This window comes from Aythya ferina (assembly GCF_964211825.1).
Source record: "Aythya ferina genome assembly, chromosome: 1".
Taxonomy (NCBI): Eukaryota; Metazoa; Chordata; class Aves; order Anseriformes; family Anatidae; genus Aythya; species Aythya ferina.
This window is the reverse complement of record NC_140296.1, coordinates 133,301,695-133,327,240: the sequence shown is the minus strand read 5'-3', so window position 1 is coordinate 133,327,240 and position 25,546 is coordinate 133,301,695. Positions and strand designations below refer to the sequence as shown.

Below are 25,546 nucleotides of genomic sequence, written 5' to 3'. Positions count from 1 at the left end.
CAAGAAACATTTTCTCCTGTTGTTCTGGAGCAATTCTTTGTATGCTCTCTAAATGAGATCTGAGTAAAACATCTTTCTACAATGCCCCATAATTCTATTTCATAGGTCAGTCAGGGAAGCTGCAGCAGGGGAAGACAGCAGAGGTAGTTTGAGTACAGGCTGGGACAGCAATCACTTAGTCCAGACCGGTTCCAGTCGATGCGGATCTGTTGCTCCAGGCTGGTTTGATCACTCCACCAGCAGATGTCTCAGTGCCAGCACATTTCCTGCGAGCAGCCCCAGCAACCCGGGAGAGCTCTCCTGCCTGCAGATGGACCTCAACCCACCATGACCCACCACAAGGCCCTGCTGAATGGTCACAGCTTTAACACTTTAACACTTGCAGACAGTCTAATGACTCTGCCATGAACCTGCACAGGGTGGGCCAGGTGTAACCACGGCCTTGGAAAGACCTCTGGCAGAAATAACAGGGACTTCTCCCAGACGTCTGTTACAGCCTGCCTCATTTCTGGCTTGGGATCCCCTCTCTGAGCTGATCCTCACTTAGGAGGCAGCGCCAGTCCTCTGAACCACCTCAGGACCGTGGCAGCCAGCACTAGCAACATCCAAGTGCAAGGTGGGATGGGCAACTGGCCAAGGTATTCAGCAACAGCCTTGATCTTCTCCCTAAATCAGAAATTTAAATTCACATCTAAAAGGTCACTTCTTGACCAGTCCCCTGGAAAGCAGCAACGGTTCCTGGAAGCTCTCCAATGTTTTAACAGGCTCCTGGCAGTATTGGCAATCAACATGGTTTAGTCACAGTGGCAGTTATTGTGGCCTTTCCAAAAAATTAATAAATATAATGAGCAGATCGTATACACACATGCTACACAGTATGACATCTTTAAACCAGGTAGGCTGCCTCGGTGCATGGAGTACAGGCAAACTGCAGCAATTAGCTGCAGAAAGCTGGAAGCACCACCAAGGCTGTTGAGTATTTCTCACAAGTAGGGAAATAAATGATCTTTAAAGTCAGCAGGAGCACTGTGACAAGAAGAAAAGTCCCTGCTTTCTCCTTTTTATAAGAAAGAGCAAGCCATTGTCAACTTATTGGATCCTTTCTACCTTCACTCTTAATAATATTAGTATGATTTAAAAAAAAAAAAAAAAAAAAGTACATAGCGCAGCTCACCTCTTAAATCTTTACTGTTCACTGCTTTGTTACTAAAAAGTTGACCACAAGCTTCTGCCTCTTACAAAACCAAATGCTACTTAATTTTAGCTCTAGTTATTTCTGACTGCAGGGCTGAATCTCACCCCACAGAAAGCAGCAGCTGCTGTAGTGCTCATCATGGGACTGTGGATATGGTGCTTTCCTTTGTTATACATGGAGTGGTAATTCGTGTCGAGAAAATGGTTGATATTAATAAAGAAGAGGGAGATTTGGGAATGTGGCCATGGGGGTTGGAAAACCCCGTGATTGAAATAACATTAGACTCTTAACGACGAGGCCATCAGGAATATAAAAGAGTTTAGAGGGAACAAAGAAGGGTGATTCAGGAGACTCCATGCAGTCTCAGGGTTTCTTGTTCTCCAGATGGTTTCTTGTTCTCCAGCCGTTAAGGTATGGATGTTTCTGGGTGTTTGCTGTTGTTGTTATATGCAAGGTTGTTTGACCAATGAAAAGCTGTTATGAAAAGAACTGCTGTGGAGAGAAGGGTATAAGAGGGGAGCCTGCCCTCAAGATAAAAAAGAAAAAAAAAAAAAGAAAAAGGCAGCACGATGAAGTTACATCAATAAAGAAGCAGGAAAAAGAAGTGAGGAGGAACAGGCTGGCAGAATGGAGACCAGGACAGGAACAGGCACTTTGATTGCCTTATGAACATAAGTTCGGACAAACTCAGCAAACTGCTCAGAGAAGCTCGTACAGAAAGTCGCTGGAAACAGGCACACTGGAGCTGGAGATGTGGGAATATAAATGTTGTTTTTGCAGAGTTACATTGTTTAGAAGGAAGGAATGTGGTACTGAGATATGCTTACAGTGATAAGAAAGCTTAAGCAGGTGACCTTGTAAAATGCAGACAAACAGACTCCTTAGGACAATTAGGTGAAAATCACGGTGTTAAGTCAAGTCAGGTAAGTGAAGAAACATTACCACTTCAAACAGTAAAAATGTCAAAAGAAATTTGAAATTTAACAGGCCGGCAACTGAAGGCCATGCATTGTTTGTGAAGCATCAGATAGATTGTGAACCTGGATTACCCACTCAACTCGGTGGGGACACAGGGGAGGGTCCCGTCATCAAAAAGTATATAAACTGTGTTTTGGAACTAGTAGATGCGCTCTCTCCTGCTTGTGGGGCACCCGCCATTGCAATCGCGAATAAATTACTACTTCACCTGAGCCTAAATTATTGGCTACAGAGTGTTTCTCACAGAGAGAAGCTCGAGCTGAAAGAAGTGGACCCGTGCACACAACTGCCTCTCGCTGGTAAGCAGTTGCATGTTATGGGGAATCATACGTCCTTAGGAACAAAGACTGTCCTGGTAACCTTACAGCTTATTCTCCTTATTAACAACTGGACAGTTTATGAGCCTGAAATATGGGACCAAACTGAGGTCAAGGTGTGGGACTCTGCAACTAAAAATGACAAGGTTGCAGTGGGATTGCTCAGCACCTGGCGAGCAATCTCTGAGGCCTTAAAGAGCCATGTGGAGCCACAATCACAAACGTGTGGTTTTCCAGATAGTGAGGGATCTGCGGGCTCCTTTACTGATCCGACTGCTATGCCATCAGTCCCTCTGCTGCTACAGCCATCGAAGGCCTTTGCTGTTACGCCCCCTGTTGACCTGGACGTGCCTTTTGACCCAGGCCTCTTGGCCTTCACAAGGAGATGGATATGGTTTTCTTCGATCCGGGAAGAACAGCATACATAAGGCCTGAAGACCGAGTTGCTTGACAACTTAAAGCGAGACATATTGTTCAAAAGGAATGGAAAATGGAGACTTGTTTGTACAAGAAAAGGAATGGAAAATGGAGAAACTTAAAGAATTGTTTGTTACCTTTTCTGATTGTACATATGTTTAGGTGTACTCGAGTTAGTAAGTTATGGAACTTAAAGGATTGTTTGTTACCTTTCCTGATTGTACGTATATATAGGCGTACTCGGGTTTAATATGTAAAAGCGATGTTCTATATGTTTAGAATGTTTGATGTTCGTGTGTGCGTGTTGGTGGAGCGTAGACTCCCTGCATACCGAGCGCTGTTTACTTGCCTTTTATACTTTTTATGAATATTTCTTTTATAAATATTACTAAATTCAGATTGAGTTGAGACTTCATTTATGCCATAATCAAGAAAAGGAATGGAAAATGGAGACTGTTAAGTCATGGATCTTAAAGGATTGTTTGTTACCTTTCCTGATTAGTATGTATATGCAAGTATGTATAGGCATACTTGCATTCTGTATATTTGGAATGTTTGATGTTCGCGTGTGCATGTTGGTGGAGCGTAGACTCCCCGCACACCCAGCACTGTTTACTTGCCTTTTATACCTTTTATAGGTTTTATACCTTTTATAAGTATAAATATTACTAAATTCAGATTGAGTTGAGACTTCACTTATAACAATGTCAAACTCCATTTCTACCCAACTCAGGTCAGTGGCATGACCCCCATCTGTATGCACTTCAGGTGAAAGGTAGACACCAGACAATTCCTCCTGAGGAAGCTGACCAGCCTTACACAAAAGATCAAACATCTCCTGGAGCTGCCACTTCCCATGGGAGGTCTGAGACAAGAGGGCAATGGTGCCCTGTGGGGCAAGGGCCTGCTCCTCCCCTTGCTCATCACATACCAACACATGCAGCCACAAGCACAAAATTCTACCTGACACCTGAATGCCCTTCTTAAAAAGAAGTCTTCAAAACTGTAAGCTTTCTAGGAATGCTTAAAAAAAAAAAAAAGTTTTGCAAAAACTGGCATTTTCCAATAAAAACGGTTGTACTGGCACACGTCAAACCAGACCCAAACATGGTGTGCGCTGACACACTTTAGACCGTCTCTTTTCTAGGGGCAAACCGCACACGCAATTCACCAGTCTGCTGCTGCATTACTAATTGCTTAACATTTACAAAAGGCTCTGAGATCTTTTGGTGGAGAATGCAGGAGAAAGACAAAGCCTCCATTAATTACAATAGAGAATTAACAATCCCTGTGTAGATCAAAGGCAAATATTTGATCTCATTCACATAATGGCACTGTATCAAGGGACTGCACTCAAACCAGAAAAGTAATAAAGGAAATTATTGATATGCCTCAGCAAGCAAAGAAAGCACTCACAATGGCCAGGATCTGTCACTTGAAGAAATTTACAGCTAAAGACAGTTTTCAGAAAAGAGCTGTAGTAATCTTTTTGTTTTAGTTGCAAAGAGCAAGCCACACTTGCTTATATGGACATGTTAAACTTACAAAGATGAGTGGCCTATTTTGTGACTGACAGAACAAAGATCACCCCTGTATTTTTGTCAGTGGAAAAATACGTATCTACGGTGGCAGCAGCACATGTAACATTTGAGCTAGCCAGAAACTTTTATGAAAAAATGAGCCTTTGTGTTGATTTGGAGGATGAAATATTGTTTTCAGTTTTTTACCATCAAAATCCTTACCTATGAGTGCTGCTGTTTTTAATTGTGGTGAAAAAAGAAAATCTGCATTTTTGATGGGTGACACCTGTGCTGAGTCAAATAATATTAACACTGCTGCAGCTGTCCTGGGTAAGCCCTTCACGTGTATGAGCTCTCCTCAAAAGAAAAAGGGTGTGCTAAAGCAGAAGGGGGAGAGAAGAAATAGCCTGGGAGAAAAGAGACCAAAGCAGACCACAGCAACTATGAGGAGCTTTCAACATCACCAGTGCTGGCAACTAAACACCAAACCAAACAAAATAAGAAACTGTTATTACTAAGTAGAAAGATTTTTAGCCCTAATTGCACAGCACACTTCAACACAGCAGGAAAGCAGAATCCTACAATAAGCAAGCTGCTGCCTGCTGAACCAACTCTGCTTCAGTTCACTGCCCTACCTGGCTGAATGGAAGCTCCTGCCCTTCCGTGGGCAACAGAACAGAAAAAGCAGAGCTGGCCACCACTGCTACTGCTGCTGAGGTATCTGAGAAGGGCCCCCTGACCCACTATTAATCTGGCTCTGATAACAATTTACAAAGCTAGAGCCAGACCACAGCTTCATGGGCAAAAATCAGCAGGGCTATGAGCCAAGGTGAGCCCATTGCATCGGTACAGTGCTGAGGTTTTCAAAGCAGTCAAATCGATCCTCCCAAGCTTCACAACTGCCACAGGACAAGGCCAGAGCTCATCTCATCTATTTCAGTCCCCTTCTGCTCAGCTCATGCAACAGGTCTAACACCCACACAGTAAGAACTTAACCAGGAATCCTCAGAAATCAGTTCTGCAAGGCAGAAAAGCAAGACACAGACTTTGACAGAAGCATATAGAAAGCTGTAGAGCTAAACCTAATAAGTCAAGATTCACTATTTTTCGGTAAGCCCCTGCTTCCTTTTTCCTTAATTACTGCCCTGAGCCATAGCTATGCAACTGTTTTCTTTGGTAGGCATCCATGCTGTCATCCAACGGGCACTCCAGACTTCCCCTCCATCCCTAGCTGCCACTCACCCCTTCCTCTTTGTTTACGGAAGCCATGCCATGACACAGTGTGGAGGCACAGCATGGCTGAAAACCAACCAGCTAAGACAGAAAAAAATAGTAATTTAATTTTCACTGTACAGATGCGCAAACACTAGTGGCTGAGAAAAAAAAAATGTTGCAGAAGTAAGACTGTAGAAAGGAATGGTGTTTAAAAGTGTTTACAGAGTTACAGCTCCAGAGGTCAGGTTTTCAAGAATGAAAAAAGCCACCCAGTAGCACACTGAACAGATATGCCGACCTGGTCAGCTCTGCTTCACCCTCCCTGCATTGGCCGTACAGCAGCATCCCAGAGCTCTGAAAATAGCACAAGGTTTTAATACCTTTCTTTTTGCCAGATAGTAGTATATTTTCAAGGACAGGAATGTATTTTCAATTACATTTATGTATTTTCAAGTATATTTTCAAGCAGGTCACAGCAAACAGTTCTGACATTTTGTCTTCCCTGCCCAAAATGAAACAATGCTCCCCTTCATGCAGTTGAGCAAGGAAAGGACAACAAACTGAATTTTTATTTGTAGTATCTTTCAGTATTCTCAGGATGCATATTGACTGCTACAATTCAATATTGTGATCACATGTGCACTTCTGAAGTCTGGAACTAACATTTGGGTAGGAGCAGATCTCCTTAAGTTAAATATCATCTATCCACTCATTACATGAGATTTCCTTCCTGTTTCCTGCCTCTTGCACTAGTTTTTGCACAGTCTTGCTAACAAATGAAAATATCTTTCCAGTAAAGAGATGGTGGTCTCAAGCCCTCAAGTCTGTATTTTATTTCTAAAGCAACTGCATGGCTCTCTTAAGCACTAACAGAATATAAACCAAAACTAGACAGCTTCTACACTCCAGGACATAAACTGGATGTACCTTTGACATTTGTGTTGTGCTGAGATTGTAAAAAGATTGCTTTGATGCCCAGCGTTCTTTGACATGGCTGCGTCCTCAAATATCATAGGTAGTAACTGTACCCTAAAAGTGGCTAGGGAAAGCTACACTCCCTTTGCACACAAATTCTACTTGAAAATGTAGGAAATGCACTTCCTCAGTCCCCCTAGTTAAAATTCCATCACAACATACAAGTGGTCATTTCTTCCCAAGAAGCAATGTTGGAGGATTTTGTTCTCCCACACACGTTGCACGAGTGCCTAGACAACTTCCACCTGAAAGAAAGATGCAAAATCAAATCTGTCAGATGAGAATACAAGTAACAAAGTCTGACGAGAAGAGGAAAGAACCAAAGGGGACTTCTGGCTTTAATATGCCCCCACTGGAAAACCTGCAAGGCATTTTAAATTTCCTGCTATCAATTCTCCATGAAATAGTGTATTCCACTATTCAGCACTTAGTACTTCAAGGCTTCTGTGTACTCCTATAGCCAAATATAACAGGCACAAGTAGGCAGGAAAACACACATTCAATCTAGAACTTGGTCTGAGATCCCTACCTAAGCAGACTGATTTCAATGAGCACCAAGCATCAAAAATCTTCCTTAACCTAAAGCAACTCGAAGAAAACAGAATCAACTCATTACGTAAGGTATCCAAGTCTGATGGGTCCAGCCAAAGCCAATTGACAAGAGAAAGGCAGCAGCAGAGCTGAAAGCATTACTCTGGCATAAAGATGCCTAGTCCACTCATTCAGTTCTTTATTTCTCTAGCATAACAAAATCAGGGAGAAAACAGCACTGAAGTTTACCACCACCCACAGTCTTTTCTCTGATCCCCCATACATATCAAACCGTCCAAACTTTATGAAGCAAACACTTGGTATCAAATAAGTCACCACTACTGCACATGGTAATATGTTTTACACCTGAGCTCATTTCCATCCCTCCACTGCCTTCTTTCCACCTTCTCCTCACAATTTGAGGCTTCATTTGCAGGTACCTGAATGAAACCAATTCAGTCAACTAATGACCTGAGCAGTTTTACATGCTTCAGCTTACTGCTTTCCCCACATCCATCACCCTACTTTCCAAAGGCACCAAAAGATTGACAACCACCAAAAGCAGTTCACTGTACAAACACAACATTTGCTGTCACCTTTTCTTCTGAGCATGTCACAAGCAGTAAAGAGGAACAGACTCACTTCTGAAGGCAGTGATGGCAGATGAACACGAGAAGCAACAGAAAGGCAGTCTTCTCCAGCTGATGGTACAGAGCTCAACAAGCAGCCTTCTCGCAAACGGAAAGGAGGATACATCTGTGACTTGCAATTCAAAAAAAAGTACTTTTTTTTTGCTTGTGCAACATGATTCTACAGGAAGAGTAAGCTGAGATAAATGCAAACCACAAAAAGCGCATGTGCCTAATTAATGGAGTTGCCCAAACATCACCCAGAAAGATAAGGAAAACATTTAAAAAAAAAACTCATATATTTACAACACAAATATTTAGGATGTTCTAGTGAATATTAGATTTCAGTTCAAGAGAACACACAGGAACGACAGAGAGATATGCAATACTTGAGACTTGAAACTTTATCCTAAAAAAACAATACAAACTTTTCAGAGTATTTATATACTAAGGTTACTCTTGCCCACGTCTACCTTTTGTTTCCTATCTACATCCAGGGTACCAAAGATGTGTACTGAAAATGAACTGAAATATCTCACTAAACAAGCAGACTCTGCAGAATACAAATAAGTTTTCTCAATGGTTTCCAGACCAGCCATATGTGGAAAATTATTTTACACATTGCTTACAGCACCAAGGGAGCCTGCCAGGACAAGTGCTTCAGTGAAAAGAGCTACAAACCTCACAGTAAAATAAAGTTTGCATCTCAGAGCCGAGACAGATAAAAGCCAGTCCATGAGGGAAAAGCACAGTGAAAATAATGTCTCCCATGGAAGTAGTCAGATGCTTAACTCTGCCTGGGTTAAGTAAGAAATACTTAAAGAAATACACTATCACGTTCTAACCAAGATGCTGAAGACCACACAGAAAGAGGAGCCCAGGCCTCTGACTGCTATTCCAGTCCAGTCTCCCAAACACAGCCCATAAGGAATAACAAAACGAAATCGTGAAACAACAGCCAGCCCAAGAATCACATCAAAACAAGTCCAAGGCACAAGATAATGTCACATTTTGCCTAGTATCAAAGGACCTATAGCTATATTATCTGTTTATTTAAACAGCACGCAAACATTTCACACAGTCTGCAGTTCTAGCTTTCTGTGGTATCATTTAAAGACTGCACAGCCAGTATCAGGTCCTATGACCTAGAAAACATGGTCTGCCAGTGGGGCCAAACATCTTAGAAACCTTCAAGTTCATCTACTTGTCAGTCCTAAAGAGAATTATAACAACACAGCCTCTCTGACTCACCTTTCACATAAAGAAGCAGCCACAGCAGCAGTCCAGTAGAACCCATGCTTTCCTTCCCACTAAAAGGGTAGACAGTGAAAAAAGAAAAAAAAATGTAGTCTTACTAGTATGCTAGTGCAAAAAATCAACAGTCCATGATGAGAAAACAGTTCCTTGCACATCCTTGTATTCACACACTCAGAAATCACTATGCCACAGGCTCTTCACTGTCATGCTGTTCAAGAAATGTACTTACTCCAGCCTTAGAAGGATCTAATTTCCCAGAGAGCCACGTAAGTTCATAGGGAAAAAATCAGGGTGGAAGGGACCTCAGGAGGTCTTAGTCGGACCCTACTCCTCAAAACAGAGTCAGCTCTGAGATCAAACTCAGCTGCTCAGAGCTTTATCATGTAACATCTTAAAACCTCCAAGAACAGAGACTGAACAAACTCTGAGCATCCTGTCCCATTGCTTCATAGCCCCCATCAAGACAAAGTTTCTCCCTTTATCCAGTCTGAACCTCACTTGCAGTAGTTTATTCCTGTTGTCTCTTTCCTCCACTATGAACAGCTGGCTTCATCTTCCCAGTGATCTCCTCAGAGGTACTAGCAGACTGCTTACAGAAGATCTCCCCAAATCCCTTCCTCTCCCAGGTTGAACAAGCCCAGCTCCCTCAGCCTCTCCTCACAGGAGGAGTGCTCCAGCCACCATCCATCCTGGCAGCTCGCTGATGAATGTATTCCAATTTAGTCGTGTCTTCCCGGCACTGAGGAGCCCAAAACTGGCAGTACATGTATGTCAACTTTTGCAGACAACACCAAGTTGGGGGGTAGTGTCGATCTGCCAGAGGGTAGGAAGGCTGTGCAGAGGGACCTGGACAGGTTGGATTGATGGACAGAGGCCAATGTTCAACACGGCCAAGTGCCAGGTCCTGCACTTTGGTCACAACAACCCCATCAGCGCGCTACAGGCTTGGGGCAGAGTGACTCGAAAGCTGTGCAAAGGAAAAGGATCTGGGGGTGTTGGTCGATGCTCGGCTGAAAATGAGCTGGCAGTGTGCTCAGGTGGCCAAGAAGGGCAACAGCATCCTGCCTTGTATCAGGAATCATGTAGCCAGCAAATGTGATCGTCTCCCTATGCTGTGCTCTGGTGAGGCTGCACCTCGAGTACTGTGTTCAGCTTTGGGCCCCTCACTATAAGAAGGACATCAAGGCCCTGGAGTGTGTCCAGAGAAGGACTACAAAGCTGGTGAAGGTCCTGGAACACAACTCCTATGAGGATCAGCTGAGGGAACTGGGGTTGTTTAGTCTGGAGAAGAGGAGGTTCAGGGGAGACCTTATTGCTCTCTACAACTACCTGAAATGAAGGTGTGGGGAGCTGGGGGTAGGCCTCTTCTCACAGGTAACTAGTGGAATTATTAGTGAACTAGAGGGAATGGCCTCAAGTTGTGCCAGGGGAGGTTTAGGTTGGAAATTAGGAGACATTTCTTTTCAGAAAGAGTAGTCAGGCATTGGAACAGGTTGCCTAGGGAGGTGGTGGAGTCACCATCCCTGGGGTTGTTTAAGGAAAGGTTGGATCTGGTGCTTAGGGACATGGTTTAGTGGGTGACATTGGTAGTAGGTGGATGGTTGGACCAGATGATCTTGGAGGTCTTTTCCAACCTTAGTGATTCTGTGATTCTGTGAACTGGAATCTAATGAGTGCTGCGTACAGGGAGGTAACCACCCTGCTCAAACTACTGGCTGTGCTTCTGTTTAATAGGAATCTTTGTTGCAATGGCACACTGATGGCCTGTGGTCATCTTGCTGCCCACCAAGACCCCCACAGCCTGTCAGCAGAGCTGCTCCCCAGACAGACACCTTTATGCCCATTCTCTTGCACAGCAATCGGTTGTTCTACTTTTACTCTTCCAATATAATAGATATTAAATCTTTCCCACTCCCAGTACCACCCCATCTCACTAGCTATGCTGTGACACAGCAAATTGGTCAGCCTCCCTGGGACAGCGATGCTCATCTCCTGTGCATTCAGCATAAAACTGGAATTCCTCAGCTCAGACAGTTTCAAAGGAGTTGCACTTTCATTCTCAGACAATCCCCTTACCAACCACTGGATCAACTTCACCTTTGCTGACTAAATAATGGAGATGAGCGAGGATGCTTCTGCCAGGATTCTGGCATGTGACACCATTAATGGGAAGAAAAGTCTCTCACTAAAAATTACAGTTACGAAAAAGAAATACATGCTCATTCCCCCTTGGTTAAAGAGCAGATGGATTAAGGCTCTTTGCCAGGTCCTGAACTGTATCAGCAAATGTTGGTGCCTGTGAGCTCTCTAGTAATGTGTAAATGTCAGGAATTAAGGAAACAGAAATATACAGTTGGAAAGAGAGTATAAAACAAACACCTTATATGTCAGAATCATGGCTTGGTCAAACATCGCTCCCTAGCCTTCTTACCACTCATAATACTAATGTCAGCAGAGAACAGCCACCACAGGTAATTTTTTTATATTAAACAATACTAAGCTGAATGATACCTAGGATCCAAGGTGATGATTTAAACTTTGGCCCCTCGCTACATTAATACAACTGCATCTGCAGTACTGCAGTAAAAATGGGCATTTTCAAGACAGTGGTCTAATCTCAGCACAATCTTGTAAATGGTCAAGAGGGAACCTATTAATCTGAATCTGTGTGAGCAGTAAGAGGAAAACCTCACAAGTACCTAGTTATCCCAGACACTTCATGGAAACAAATATACATACCTTTCTCCTTCAAAGTATACTCAAGGCCAGTCTCCACTTTCATATGCCAAAAAACAGTATCAGTTTGTAAAACAGACAATGTCAGACCTGCTATAGAGGAAGCAGCCTGGTTTTCTCCCAGGTGTAGTCACCTGTTCTGAACACGACATCCTGCACCCAATTAACATACAATTTCCTAATGATGGGTCTCCATTATACGTGCCTGTTTGGTCACCTAATTAGAGTGAAAATACCTGATACACCAAATTCAGTACAGATCCAAGACATATCTACAGTGTTAGCATTCTTGTGTCCTGACTGATTTTCCAGTGGAACCAATTCACTGCAACAATACTGGGAGCAATACACAGGGAGTAAGGCCAACCATAGCTATGAGGAACAAATTTTCAACCCTGTACCTGAAAGAAGAACATTAAGCAGCACAAGCAAACCTGGATGCCCTGGTACTTTCTCCTATTCTACCATTTCTGATCAATACATTGCCAACCTTGCGAAGCCTCGCTGTCCACGTGCTGGACTAGGCAAGCCTGAGACCACATAACACCACTCTATTTTAAAAGTGACAGGAGTCTGCATCTGTTTAATAACACACATGCATACATCTGCCAAACAGACCTAGTGGAAAGACACTTTCTGAGGATTACACATTTTTCTATTTAACGACAGTGAAAAAGACACCATGCTCCATGTAGCCATCAGAATCACTCTCCTCATCCAGCTCTCACTGACTGTGTATGCAACCACCTCAGCTAAAAAAAAAAAAAAAAGTAGCAGGGCTACATGGCAGCTATAATAGAAAATATACTATTTCTTTATATATATATATATAGCATAATCATATATTCTATGATTATGGTTCAGCTACTCAGAGAAAGAAGGACTAAAGAAGGAACTGGAATTCCAGGAGCCAGAACAGTTTGCTTATTTTACAACCAAAATGCAAGCTATATTTGATCACCAGACACATCTCAGGGATTATAAAGAAGCCTTTTAACTTGGAGAAACAATCACTGAGAGGCAAACCTGAATTCCCAAACATCCTGTTGATTGCCACTGGCAATGCCACATACAGAATGACGTTCTGCGCCGCTGAGTCTAAAGGCTCCGGAGAGAAGTCCACAGCTGGTGTATGGAAACAAATTGCATGTCCAGCATTTATAATTAGAAGCTTCTTTGTGGGTGTATGTTCCCCCACAAGGAAGTGACAGTGATTTAAGAGCCCAGAGCTCCAGGCCAGCACACTCTGCCAGGTGTGCATGTTCTCTCCACATCTGGTTTTCAGAGCAAGACTTATATGGATTCAAACTACAAAACCCTAAAACCACATATATTAGCCACAATACTTCTCCAGTTAAACTATATCTATCTATATATATACATGCACCTAAAACAGAAATTATGAATTTTGGCTTGCAGCGTTCTACTTGGCCAATGAAAGAGTCCAAATCAGGAAGCTGACACCTGAGTAGGCTGAATACACCCCAGAGCTATCACTTGGCCACTGACCTGCAAGTTCTGCAATACAGAGGTTCCTGTTCCCACTTCCCCTCCACTCTCAGCCTGCTCCCAAAGATAAACTGGGGTCACCATCACCCCCAAGAGACATGCTGGTTTAGCTCCCCAGCCCACAGCCCTGCCTGCAATGGTGGGGTCAGTGTGTGCTGTCACTGGGTGGCCTGTCCTGCAGCAGAGCTCCCAGGAAGCCAGCGCTCCTGAGAACAGCCCAGAAGGGCCCCTGGCAAACAGCAGCACTACAGCACATGCCACACTTCCCTCCACCTCCTGTCCCTCAGCCAAGGCGGAGAAGTGTAAACATCACCTCTGGTCATTGCCTGAGGCAGGTATGCCGCAGCCACACAAGCGGTACATAAAGCAAGGGCCATTCCCTGTATGTGTCATACACTGAGGAGAACACCTGCCACCGAGATGCATACTTTACAAGATACATTCAACAACTCTGATGACTGCGTCAGTTGATTTTGCAATGCCCCTGGGGGTCAAACTAAGCTTCATCAGTGACAATGCACGTGTACAGCACATTTCAATTTCACAGAGCAAACAGAATGTACAAGAAAGAGGATGAGCAACTACTGAAGCCACCATACCAAAGAGCTCAAGTGAAGGGCAGTAAGGCATCTTTCAGTGGACACCGTCACAGATGACCAGTACCATCAGCCACATCCAGGCACTGGCACAGGTTGACAGCAGATCAGATCTTTCTCTGGAGCCATGTGGTTGACTTTTAAGTCACTGCCTTCTACATTAAAGTACCCATTTGTTCAAGGAACATGGACATTTGCTACAATGAACAGAGGTCAGCATAAGAAAAAGCCTTTGGCGAGACAAGCCTCCCCTTCTTTCTTTCTTGCTGGCCTTCAGGTCTCCAGAAATAACTGAACAGAGCTTGAGGACTGGCCCTTGGCATCCTGCTTCAGCAAAGACTTTGGCTCACTGGCATAAGAGCACAGAAAGGCTGAAAATGCTGGAAATAGAGCAAGACTGCAAGGTTATAAGGAAAGTACAGAGCCTTCTGCATTACCAGCAGCACCTAGGGCAACAACAAAACATTATGCTATATGAAAGGTGGAAAACTCCCCCTCCTTTTATGTTAGTGTCTTATGTCTGTATGTCAGTACTCTCTTATGTATCCATTGAGACATCATGTCCCAGGAACACTGACAGAAACTACACCTCAGAGGTACCTGTTGACAGGCCAGTACTTCCAGTGGTACCCAAGAAATCTGAACACAATTTCCTTTGAAAACTAAGCCACTTGGTAAGCAGCTTTGAAGTACTAGCAACAACTGCTGCTTCTGCAGCTACAAACTAGAGTCTCCTCAGCTCTGATGATAACACCTGTACACATAAGGAACACACAAAAATTTCTCATCTCAGTTGAACAGCAAAGCTGTAACTGTTGGAACACCAATTCCTGTAAACAGAAGACTCTGCCTTACCCTGGTCTGACTGCAGGCCACATAACCTTGGATCCCTTAGCAACAAGTCGTTCTGACATGCTTCTGCAATGGAAAGAGCTTGCCAGATAATCTCCCAAATCTTCTAACATCAAGGTTTAATCCAAAACCCATGCATTGCATTGAAAAACTCCACCAGCTTCATCTGTTTTTTTTGATTTGCTGACCTGTAGCAGTTCTTAAAGTACACAAAAAGACATTTAGCACTGTTATGCCTAAGAATAGTAAGACTTCTGGACTATTGCCAGCATGCAAATCAGTAGGATGCATTTGTATTTATACAGAGCTCTGAAGTATCACAACTCTTAAAAACAAACACTTAAGACAGTATGATGCCATGCACTGCAGCACACAGCCTAATCTCCCCACACAGGTTCACCAACAGGACCAGGAATGGCCCATTCACACTGTCCAGCAAAGAGCATCTGCATGGACTTTGCATGAAGTCACAACTTCGCAGCTGCCTCGCTTCCTGTCAGGTCTGCATGTAGCCCTCCACACATCTAAGTCTCACAAGACTCACACACACACTCCTTGAAACAGAAACAGCCAGATGTCTGCGTCTAGAAGCCTCTCCCAAGATATTAACATTCACAAATCCTTTAGAAGTAATGAAAAGAAACAGGTATCACTGAAACATTGCCTTTAAGTGTAAATTAGTTTTTAAGGAAAAGAGAACTACCTGTCCAGTTCCCTGAATTAGTACTTTTAAGAAATTCTGGAATCTGGCTTCGTAAAACTAGAAGTCTTTATAAGCACCTTGCGAAGGCTTTATGATAAAGCATACCAATGTTCTTACAATTATGCTCATTTTAATGATTTCAACATTAAATATTAACAATTTTAGAATGTTTGGTTGTATTAAATAAAAGCAAGTCACTTTTTTCAATTGAGACTGAAGAGCTACAGAGCTATTTTGCATACACTTGCTGCATCCTGTCAGGGAGAAAAATTTTCAACTGTAATTAAAAACTCTACCGTCTCACTGAGAGACTACGCCTAGAGCTGTGTTGGGCAAATGATCCCAGCCTTGATGCAGTTACAGGAGCAAAATGTGTTTTTATGACACTGTAAAAAAGATTATTCTTGTGCACATTAAGCTTATTTTGGTGGAGACATTGACATAAACTATCTACAGTAAAACTTTTGCCAGAACAGAACTCAGTATTAGAGCCCAATCTGGCACTGCTCCAGCAAGACAAAACTGAAGACAGACCTGGTCAGAGGAACAAATGAGCCCTTCAGGAAAAACTCAGCAATTGGGCTGCACAGGTTCTGACTGGAAATTTAAGTCTCTGTTTAAATTAATAGCAGAAAGGATAATAAGTTCAACTTGAATTTGCATATGTCTGCGCACAGTCTTCCCATGGATATATAGACATATCTAGAAAGGTATATAATTTAATTAACAGACATATATATATAAATTTATAATTATTTAAAATAATTATATGCAAATTCCTCTCTTAAAAAGCAAGTAGTTTTGCTTAGCCGGCATTCATCTCACCTTCAGCATCAAGCACATTATGATGCACAAATACACTTCCCCAGCCAAGTAACCTCTCCGGCTACAAGAAAATTACCTGTGTGAACCAGAACCACAGAACCAGAATGCCACATACTCTGTCTCTCCAGCCAACATGGGATTCACTGCCCCATACTATGGACACTGAGAGTAAGTTCAGGTGGGGGCGAGCTCTAACACATATCTATTGAAGGGAACAGCCTGAACATATATTGAGTATCAGGTCAGGAGATAGTAGGAAGCAGCCAGTTGAAGCTTTTATCACTTTGTACCCCAAGGATCTGCGAGAGGCTGATTTGCTCCCAAAGCTTCCTGGTAGGTGAGAAGCACCATGAGACTAGCCAACATCCTGCAAGTTACTTGGCACTTTACTGCTATTAAGAAATATGGACATGCTTCATGACAAAAGCTCAGGCACCACATCAGCAGCACATTCCATCCTGAGCTTTCTGGGCACCAGATGAATGACAAAGTCCAGTCAGAGTTTGGAGCAATTACTCCGCCAGCACCCATTCATAAAGAACGCCTGGGAACAGCCAGCACAAAATGCCATCTGCAATGGTGAAAAACACTTGTGACTACGTCAAATACTGGGCAAAAATAATACAACCACAAACAGAGAAGGACTGGTGGGAGATGTGGTGGTCGGGAGCTGTCTTGGGCAGAGTGACCACAAAATGGTGGAGTTCTCTATTCTTGGTGAAGTCAGGAAGGGGATGAGTAAAATTGCTGTCTTGGACTTCCGGAGGGCAGACTTTGAGCAGTTCAGGACACTGGTTAGCAGAGTCCCTTGGGAGGTAGTCCTGAAGGGCAGAGGAGTCCAGGAAGGCTGGGCACTTCTCAAGAAGGAAATCTTAATGGCTGAGGAGTGGTCTGTTCCCACGTGCCCAAAGACGAGCCGGCGCAGAAGAAGACCAGCCTGGCTGAACAGAGACTTGTGGCTAGAGCTTAGGAGAAAAAAAAAAGAGGGCTTATGATCTTTGGAAAAGAGGGCAGGCCACTCAGAATGATTATAAGGATGTTGTAAGGATGCGTGGGGACAAAATTAGAAAGGCCAAAGCTCATCTGGAGCTCAATCCGGCTACTGCTGTTAAAGATAACAGAAAATGTTTTTATAAATACATTATAAAATGTTTTTTTATTTTATAATAATATAAATGTCATTTTTATAATGGTTTTTTTTTTGTATTTATTATGCTAAATAATGTATTTATAAAAAACATTATAAATGTTTTAATTAACACCAAAAGGAGGACTACGGAGAATCTCCATCCTTTACTGGATGCAGGCGGAACCTTTGCGACGAGAGATGAGGAAAATGCTGAGGTGCTTAATGCCTCCTTTGCCTCAGTCTTTAGTGGCAAGACCAGTTGTTCTCTAGATACAAAGTACCCTGAGCTGGTGGAAGGAGATGGGGAGCAGAATGTGGCCCTCACAATCCACAAGGAAATGGGTGGCGACCTGCTACAGCACTTAGATGTATGCAACTCAGTGGGGCCAGGTAGGATCCACCCGCGGGTGCTGAGAGAACTGGAAGAGGAGCTGGCCAAGCCGCTTTCCATCATTTATCAGCAGTCCTGGCTATCAGGGGAGGTCCCGGTCAACTGGCGGCTAGCAAATGTGACGCCCATCTACAAGAAGGGCCATAAAGTAGACCCAGGAAACTATAGGCCTGTTAGTTTGACCTCAGTGTCAGGGAAGCTCATGGAGCAGATTATCTTGAGTGTCATCATGTGGCACTTGCAGGGCAACCAGACGATCAGACCCAGTCAGCATGGGTTTATGAAAGACAGGTCCTGCTTGACAAACCTGATCTCCTTCTATGACAAAGTGACGTGCTTAGTGGATGAGGGAAAGGCTGTGGATTTGGTCTACCTTGAATTCAGTAAGGCTTTGGACACCGTTTCCCACAACATTCTCCTCAAGAAACTGGGTGCTCTTGGCTTGGACTGGCATGCTCTTTGTTGGGTTAGAAACTGGCTGGATATCAGGGCCCAAAGAGTCATGGTGAATGGAGTTAAATCTAGTTGGAGGCCGGTCACTAGTGGAGTCTCCCAGGGCTCAGTACAAGGGCCAGTCCTCTTTAATATCTTTATCGATGATCTGGGTGAGGGGATGGAGTGCACCCCCAGTAAGTTTGCAGATGACACCAAGTTAGGTGCGTGTGTCGATCTGCTTGAGGGTAGGAAGGCTCTGCAGGAGGATCTGGATAGGCTGGACCGATGGGCTGAGGCCAACTGTATGAAGTTCAACAAGGCCAAGTGTCGGGTCCTGCACCTGGGGCACAACAACCCCAAGCAGCACTACAGGCTGGGAGATGAGTGGTTAGAAAGCTGCCTGGCAGAGAAGGATCTGGGAGTATTGGTTGATAGTCGGCTGAAAATGAGCCAGCAGTGTGCTCAGGCAGCCAAGAAGGCCGACAGCATCCTGGCTTGTATCAGGAATCATGTAGCCAGCAGGACCACAGACGTGATTGTCCGCCTGTGCTGTGCTTTGGTGAGGCTGCACCTCGAGTACTGTGTTCAGTTTTGGACCCCTCGCTACAAGAAGGACATGGAGGTGCCCAAGTGAGTCCAGAGAATGGCAACGAAGCTGGTGAGGGGCCTGGAGAACAAGTCTTATGAGGAGCAGCTGGAGGAGCTGGGATTTTCTGCGAGAAGACAGTCTGGAGAAGAGGAGGCTCAGGGGCGACCTTATCACACTCTATAGATACGTTAGAGGAGTCTGTAGCAAGGTGGTCATTGGTCTGTTGTCCCACATGCCTGGTGACAGGACAAGGAGCACGAGGGGAGGTTTAGGTTGGATATTAGGAAGAACTTCTTTATGGAAAGGGTTGTTAGGCATTGGAATGGGCTGCCCAGGGAAGTGGTTGAGTCACCATTCCTGGAGGTCTTCAAAAGACATTTAGATTTAGAGCTTAGCAATACGGTTTAGTGGAGGACTTGTCAGTGTTAGGTCAGAGGACTCGGTGATCTTGGAGGTCTCTTCCAACCTAGGTGATTAGGTGATTTTCAAGCAAAGTACGTCTGTGAGAAGTCTCAAGCAGACACTAAGCAGTGGCTAAAGCACAGCTGCAGCATGTTGAAACAGAGAAGTTTAATTTTTTGCAGAGCATTCACACTGATGTATCTCTGGAGACTACACAGCAGATAGCATTAAAAAAAAGAGCTTTTAATAATTTTCAGTATACCCTCTTCCAGTGAAAGATGAGATCTGTTTTCCAAGCTAAGTCCGATTCTCCTATCCTGTTGTGTTCAAGGGGATGCCTTTGAGTTGAGATGCGCTTATCACATATAAAGGCAATTAAGTAGATCTGAGGAACCTATTTCTGAACCTCTTTTCCCTCCAGAGAACAATTACATGCAGAATCAGCTCCATCAATTTTATAGGAATGATTAAAAAAAAAAAAAAGCATTTGCTCCAATTTAATTCTGTTGTAGAGCCTATTTCCTCATGTTCTTCCCTCAAGAAAGCCAAAATTGAGCGGACAACAGTTCCATCTGAATAATTTGAAGATGGGCTTTAACCTGTGTAGACCTGTGGGAAGCGCAGATGCAGATTATGCAGCATCTCTACCTAACTACCACGGCACCAGAGAGGATTCACAAAAAGTTTCTTTCCCCAGCTTTGTCACTGGCTCGCCAGCTGACCGTGAGCTAGCCCAAGAAACCCAACAGTTACTCACCCTCCAGCTTTTCTTGCTGCAAGGCAGAGGGAAGGACTGCTGCCTTTCTGTGGGAGAAAGGAATTTGCCCTCTAGTGAAACACCCACCAACCTATGTACCAAGCTGGCATGCCTGCAGGCAAACACAGGAGGAAACTTTGCAGGACCGCACCATCTGACTGTTACACTGAGGCACAGACCCTAACTACAGTGCTTTAACCTGCTCTGATATGCATAAAATCTGTATGTCATCCTGCAGCTGCCGCCTTCTGTAGTGGTCAGTTTGGGCTCCTTTCCCTCCTTTCCCCCACCACCACTGATTTCATCAGGCAGCACAACAAACTGCTCTCTTCTGGAGCACTTTGCAAATCTCTGTGCTCATCCTCCATCATTCCACTAGAAAACAACTGAGCAATCGAGTCTCTTGTATTTCTCTGGATGACTCCTCCATATAGACTATATATAAATATACACACAGACACACGTGCACAGATAATAATAGAAGGCTTATTTAGCCAAACACCTGCTGCTCAAATCTTTCCTACGGTGTGTTACGAGGAGAAAAAAAAAAAAAAAAAAAAAAAAAAAAAAAAAAAAAGCACTGCAAGTAACCCAGAAGTGACACTTACAGCAAAACACCTCCTTTATTTCAGTTCAAGGACATCACTCTTTGACTGACAGGAAAGGGGAAGTTTTTTAAAGTTCCTTTTATAGATCAAGATAAAATAGAGCATTATCCAAAACAGCATCTAGTACAGGGTCTGAAAAGACGTTTAAAAACTGTACCTTGCTATGAGCCCTGCCAGGACCTCAACAGTTTCCTAAGGTATTTAAAGCAGATTTTGGAGCATCTGAACAGCTGTGCTGAAGTTTTATTAATCACAATGCAGATCTGGCACGTCTTGAAAGCCCAAGATATACCAAGACAGAACCATTTCACAGTAACACCAGGCAAACTTAGACTTCATACGCATTTCCATATAACCTAATATGGGAGGGCTGGGGGGAAATAAACCACATGGTCACATGAGCACTGGAACTAATGCATCCCACTTTCCCCAGGATGTGTGCCATGACTGATTGCAACATACAGAAATGCTCACTGTCACAGTCTCCCCATAGACTTCATTTTTCTGATCACTTCACTCCCACATAAACTCTCATATCTTACACAGGTCAAGTTGGTCAAGTTCATTTGCAGTTTTTCCTGCAATGGTGATCCACTAAGGTCTTTCTGTTCTAACCGCATTGCTCATTTTGACAAAACCTGTAGTCATTTAATAATCCTGATGCTAGTTCTCTCTCAGGGCCATTTTTAGCCAAATGATGGGTGAAAAACATTCCTGGAAAGGAAGAGGAAGGAAGGAGTCAGACAGTGAGATCACATATACCATGGCCATAGGAAATCAGACTAAAAATGTTTTTTCCCAACAAACATCTGTGGTTGTTATTTCTTTTAAGTCAGGTTTGAACGTAAGTCAGTTCATCCATAAAAATTCAGAAACAGGAATATAACATTCAACAGCATAAAGCAAAAGTTCAAGGTACAAATTCAAAGACTTCCTTGGACAGTTAAACAACGTATAGACTTTGAATCTCAAAATGCTTTAGAATTTGAAATCTTAACCACACTTGATCTCCAGGCACCTGCTTACAAAGCATCATATCATGCCATACTGTTAAAGCAGGAGTAACAGCAAAGTTGCTTACATGTCACAGTAAATACTTTGAATACCACCACAGTTACTATCTCCACGATACCTAGGAATTGTATTTATTGTCCCATCATAAAGCAAGGTTATGAGCTTACAGTGGTAGTTTTGATAAGCCTAATGAACATTCCTCTCTAAACACAACCTCTCTAAAAATAGATCACAGCATGTAAGGTTGCCAAAAAATATTTACACTTAGTTGCTTATAGGTCAGCAGCCACATATTATGGTTATTTATGACATGGCTGCCACCTATGATAAAAAAAAAAAACACACTCATAGAAGGAAAAAAAAAATCAGTATTATTCTACAGATCTCTAAGCTATGTAGCTCCCAGGTGAGTTGTGCACAAAGACTAAAAGGATTAATTTAACTGCATTGCAACTGCTGCATGGACCAAGTTAAAGGTCTTGTATATACACACAGTCAAGATGGTGATAACAGGCTTGTATTTACACTATGATAAAAAAGACAGGCCAGCAAAAGCAAGAATTATTAAGAGCTCTCTGGCTTGCTTACTTCTCATGCTATTAGGGGAAGAGGAGGCAAAGATAGTTTGGTTGTGGCAAGTCAGCAAACAACATTTTATTTATTGTGGAGATTAGCTGGTGTAAAAGGCAGTCTACAGTATTGGAAGATCACTCTGACCTCTGCTGGTCCACTCAGAGAAGCTGAGCAGAAACTGCCTGAAGGGAGGCCGAAGTCCCCAAGGGTGAAGTGGTTCCCAAGCACAGAAAAGGTTGACCATATTGTTTTTATGTGGTCTATCAACTCATTGTCACTTAGGTGAACTTCCAATTTGCTTCTGTTTCACAGTCTCATACCAAGATTTAGCTTCTAGCCCTGTACTTTGTTCTGGTGGCCCGTCAAGTCCTAGCACAAGGCTTGAAGAGCCTCTCTCCCTTGACACTGATTCCCACCTCAGCACCTCTTCACAGCTTAGCCCTGGGTCCCCTCCAGTTTCAGGGCTGCGGTCTTAATGACCTGCATGAGAGCCACCAATGCACAAGACACAATGCACAAGACAGCTCAAAGAACACCTTCCGTGGGCCTTAAATCTTCCAAATGAGGAAAAAGTAGAAGGGTAGTAAGCAATTTTCCTCTAAAATGAAGGGCTTCAATGGCCCACAGCACCATAGTGCTGTGCATAAGCACATCATGACCAAAAGACAGCTCCCAGGGTGGGGACTGTGTTTTCTCTGTTCCCCTTGTCAAACTGGAAGGAATACTCAGATTAAAAGCTGAGTCACACGTTTCCATTTCCTTCACATCATGCTGGCAAAAGCATAGCCATGCTTTCTATATCACCACAGCATCAGTTCCGCAGTGAACACAAAAGCAGCAACTACAACAGGCCATCCTACAGCAAGGGGAGCTGTGGCCACAGGATCTGACAAAAAAATAATACACAAACTCAGCAAAATGGCCCCAGCTGAGTGACTGCAGCACTCTGACCACGTGACTAGTCTCCTTAAAAACACGGTCTCACAACAATGACAATTCTTGTTGAAGAGGCGCCTCCAACCTGTTTAGGTTTAAAAGTCACCTTTGAATGAACTACTCTTCCCAAGCACGCAGTTGCCATCCCCTGCTAGAAATGTGTTTTCTCCACCATCTTCCTTCAGAAGTAAATGACATCATGGTAAAGGCACGACTGCTTCTGCTGCTCCTCAGCAGAACCGTAACACGGAAACTTGATTTAAAATACATAATGGAGGAAATACCAGTAAGCCACACCAGAACAACCAGGAGAAGGAAAGGGAAGCAATTTCCTTGAGATGGGTTTTGAGGCCAAATATTTTAAGTATTAAAATCTGCCTTCTAAACATCACAGGCAATTAATAGACTCAACATGGGCAAAGCATGCTCACTCAACAGCCAGTCAAAAGGAGACTGAAATTAGAATTGCTTCCTACCCTACACACGTCTAGCACCACAACAGAGCCAAGGCCAATTTTAACCAGCCAGAAAGCCAAAGACAACTTTTTTGTGTAGATAGGGAGGCATGTTGTTTCAGTGCAAGTAGTACTATCTCAGCACAGCCTCTGGTGTAAACAGACAGCTATGAAAACACGTTGTGGGAGTATCTAGATGATAGGCCAGCTGTGGGCAGCTAGCAGCATGCACCCCATGAAGCTCCATGCCCCTAAGATGGGTGCAGCATCAGCTGGTACTGTGGCTGACAGAGCTTCTTCCAGGAGCCCCATGCCAAAGGGGAAGGCGAACACCTTCATTCTGTCGTGTGGGGGGGAGACACCTTTTTGCTTAAGTTAGTCAGTCAGTTACGGAAATCCCCTGTGCAAAATATCTGTGCCAACATAAAAGTCATGGATAAAACAGGCACAAAACACAGGTGGATTTAATCATTCCCTCGCAGCTTTTACAATCCTCACACTTCAACTAAATTAAAAAAAAAAAAAAAAAAAAAAAAAAAAAAAGACTCCCACATTGTCATCAGAAGTTTATTTTACAGAAGTAAAGCGGGTTCCCCTCCCAACAGCGAGCGGCCGAGTCAGGCAGCGGCCGAGGGCGCCCCTCTGACTGACTGACCGACCGACCGGACTTCGGCGACCAACCGCCCCCCAGCAACCGCCCGCGGCGGTTGGGGCCGCTCCTCCTCCGCGCCTCGCGCCTACCCCGGCCCCAGCTCAGGTCCAGCTGAGGCTCCACGCCCCGCCGGGGCAGCGCCCGCTCACAGGCCTGAGGGCGGGTGGGTGAGCAGGCAGGCGGGCACGCCGCGGACCCAGCTGCTCTTTCGCCCTCCTCTCCACTGCCCCGGACGGCGTTGCCCGGCCGGAGAACAAAGAGGGTGTCTGCCCTGCTCGGGGGCTGCTGAGGGGGCTCCGGTGGGATACACTTTTTGCCCCCCCCGCCCGCTCGGGCAAACTCACCCTCCTTGGCTTTCTTCTTCCTCGCCAGGGTGCCGCCGATCTTGCCCAGGAACGACTCGTCTTTTTTCATCCTGTGGGGCCGCAGCGTCGGCGAGCGGATGGGAGCAGAGGACATGGGACTTGGGAAAGGGAGTACCGAGGCAGCCGGCCCGAGCCCCGCCGTGCCCTGTGCGGGAGTGTGGAGCGTCCCGCGGAGCCGAACAAAGCCCTGCGAGAGGCGAGGAAGGGGAAAGCTCCCGTCTGGCCGCGGTGGGGAGCAGGGGGCGTGCGAGCCTCGGAGGCGCGGAGGACAGGGGGCGGGGTGGGAGCCGCTGCCGCCGGACACAGCGTTCTTCCACGGCGGGGAAGGCCGCGGGCGGCGGGGGCGGGACGACATGGACATGCGACTCGGGTGGCGGCCGCTCCGGTGGGATGTACCGGGCACCCGGAGAGCCTCGAGGATAAAAAATGAATAAATAATAACATTTGAGGTTTCGAATGTTCAAATTTGAGGAGGAGAGCTGTGCTGATAGGGGTTAGAAAAGGGGGGGTGAATGGACTGCAGCTGTGGCTTCCCCTCCTGGTGCAGGGTGTGAGGGGCTCCCTGGGCTCCTCTGAGAGGCGCCACCGTAAGCAAAGCGTATAGGCAGAGAAACAGCCGAAACCAGTTAGTTGTGATCCCAAAGAAGTTTTCATTACGGCACCAGATGGCGTGATGAGGGCTCTGTAGAATACGCATTAGAAACATCCTAAAAGAGTTCCTAGTGTTAGGCTCTGATCCTGCAAAGTCTGATGCGCATACTTAACTTTAAGCTCCTGAAGCGATCCCATTGACTTTAATGAGACTACTGGGTACCTAAAGTTATGCACATGCCCTTGGCCATGCTCCTGCCACAGCTCCCCGTCAGCAGCCCTTACTCCAGCACAGAACTTGTCAAGTCAAGGCGACTTGACACAGAGTCCACACACCCAGCCTAGGGCAGCTTGCAGGACACATTTTCCTGCCTGATCGGCGCAGGAGCAGCAC

The 25,546-nt window shown here is 44.6% G+C and overlaps 1 protein-coding gene across 5 annotated transcripts in view; it reads right to left on the bottom strand.

Moving 5' to 3' along the window:
• The window catches only part of PARVB (parvin beta), a 79,627-nt gene extending 54,741 nt beyond the window's left edge, over positions 1-24,886 (bottom strand). For 2 of the 5 annotated variants that reach the window (XM_084505777.1, XM_084505778.1), the window contains exon 1: positions 24,541-24,886. In XM_084505777.1, the coding sequence (XP_084361903.1) occupies positions 24,541-24,655 (115 nt within the window). In that variant the 5' untranslated portion in view covers positions 24,656-24,886. Of the gene's footprint in view, positions 1-7,790; positions 7,925-9,028; positions 9,088-24,540 lie in introns of those variants that run through there. The other 3 variants (XM_084505779.1, XM_084505781.1, XM_084505780.1) reach the window with 3 other exon arrangements.
• Positions 24,887-25,546: the final 660 nt, after the last annotated feature.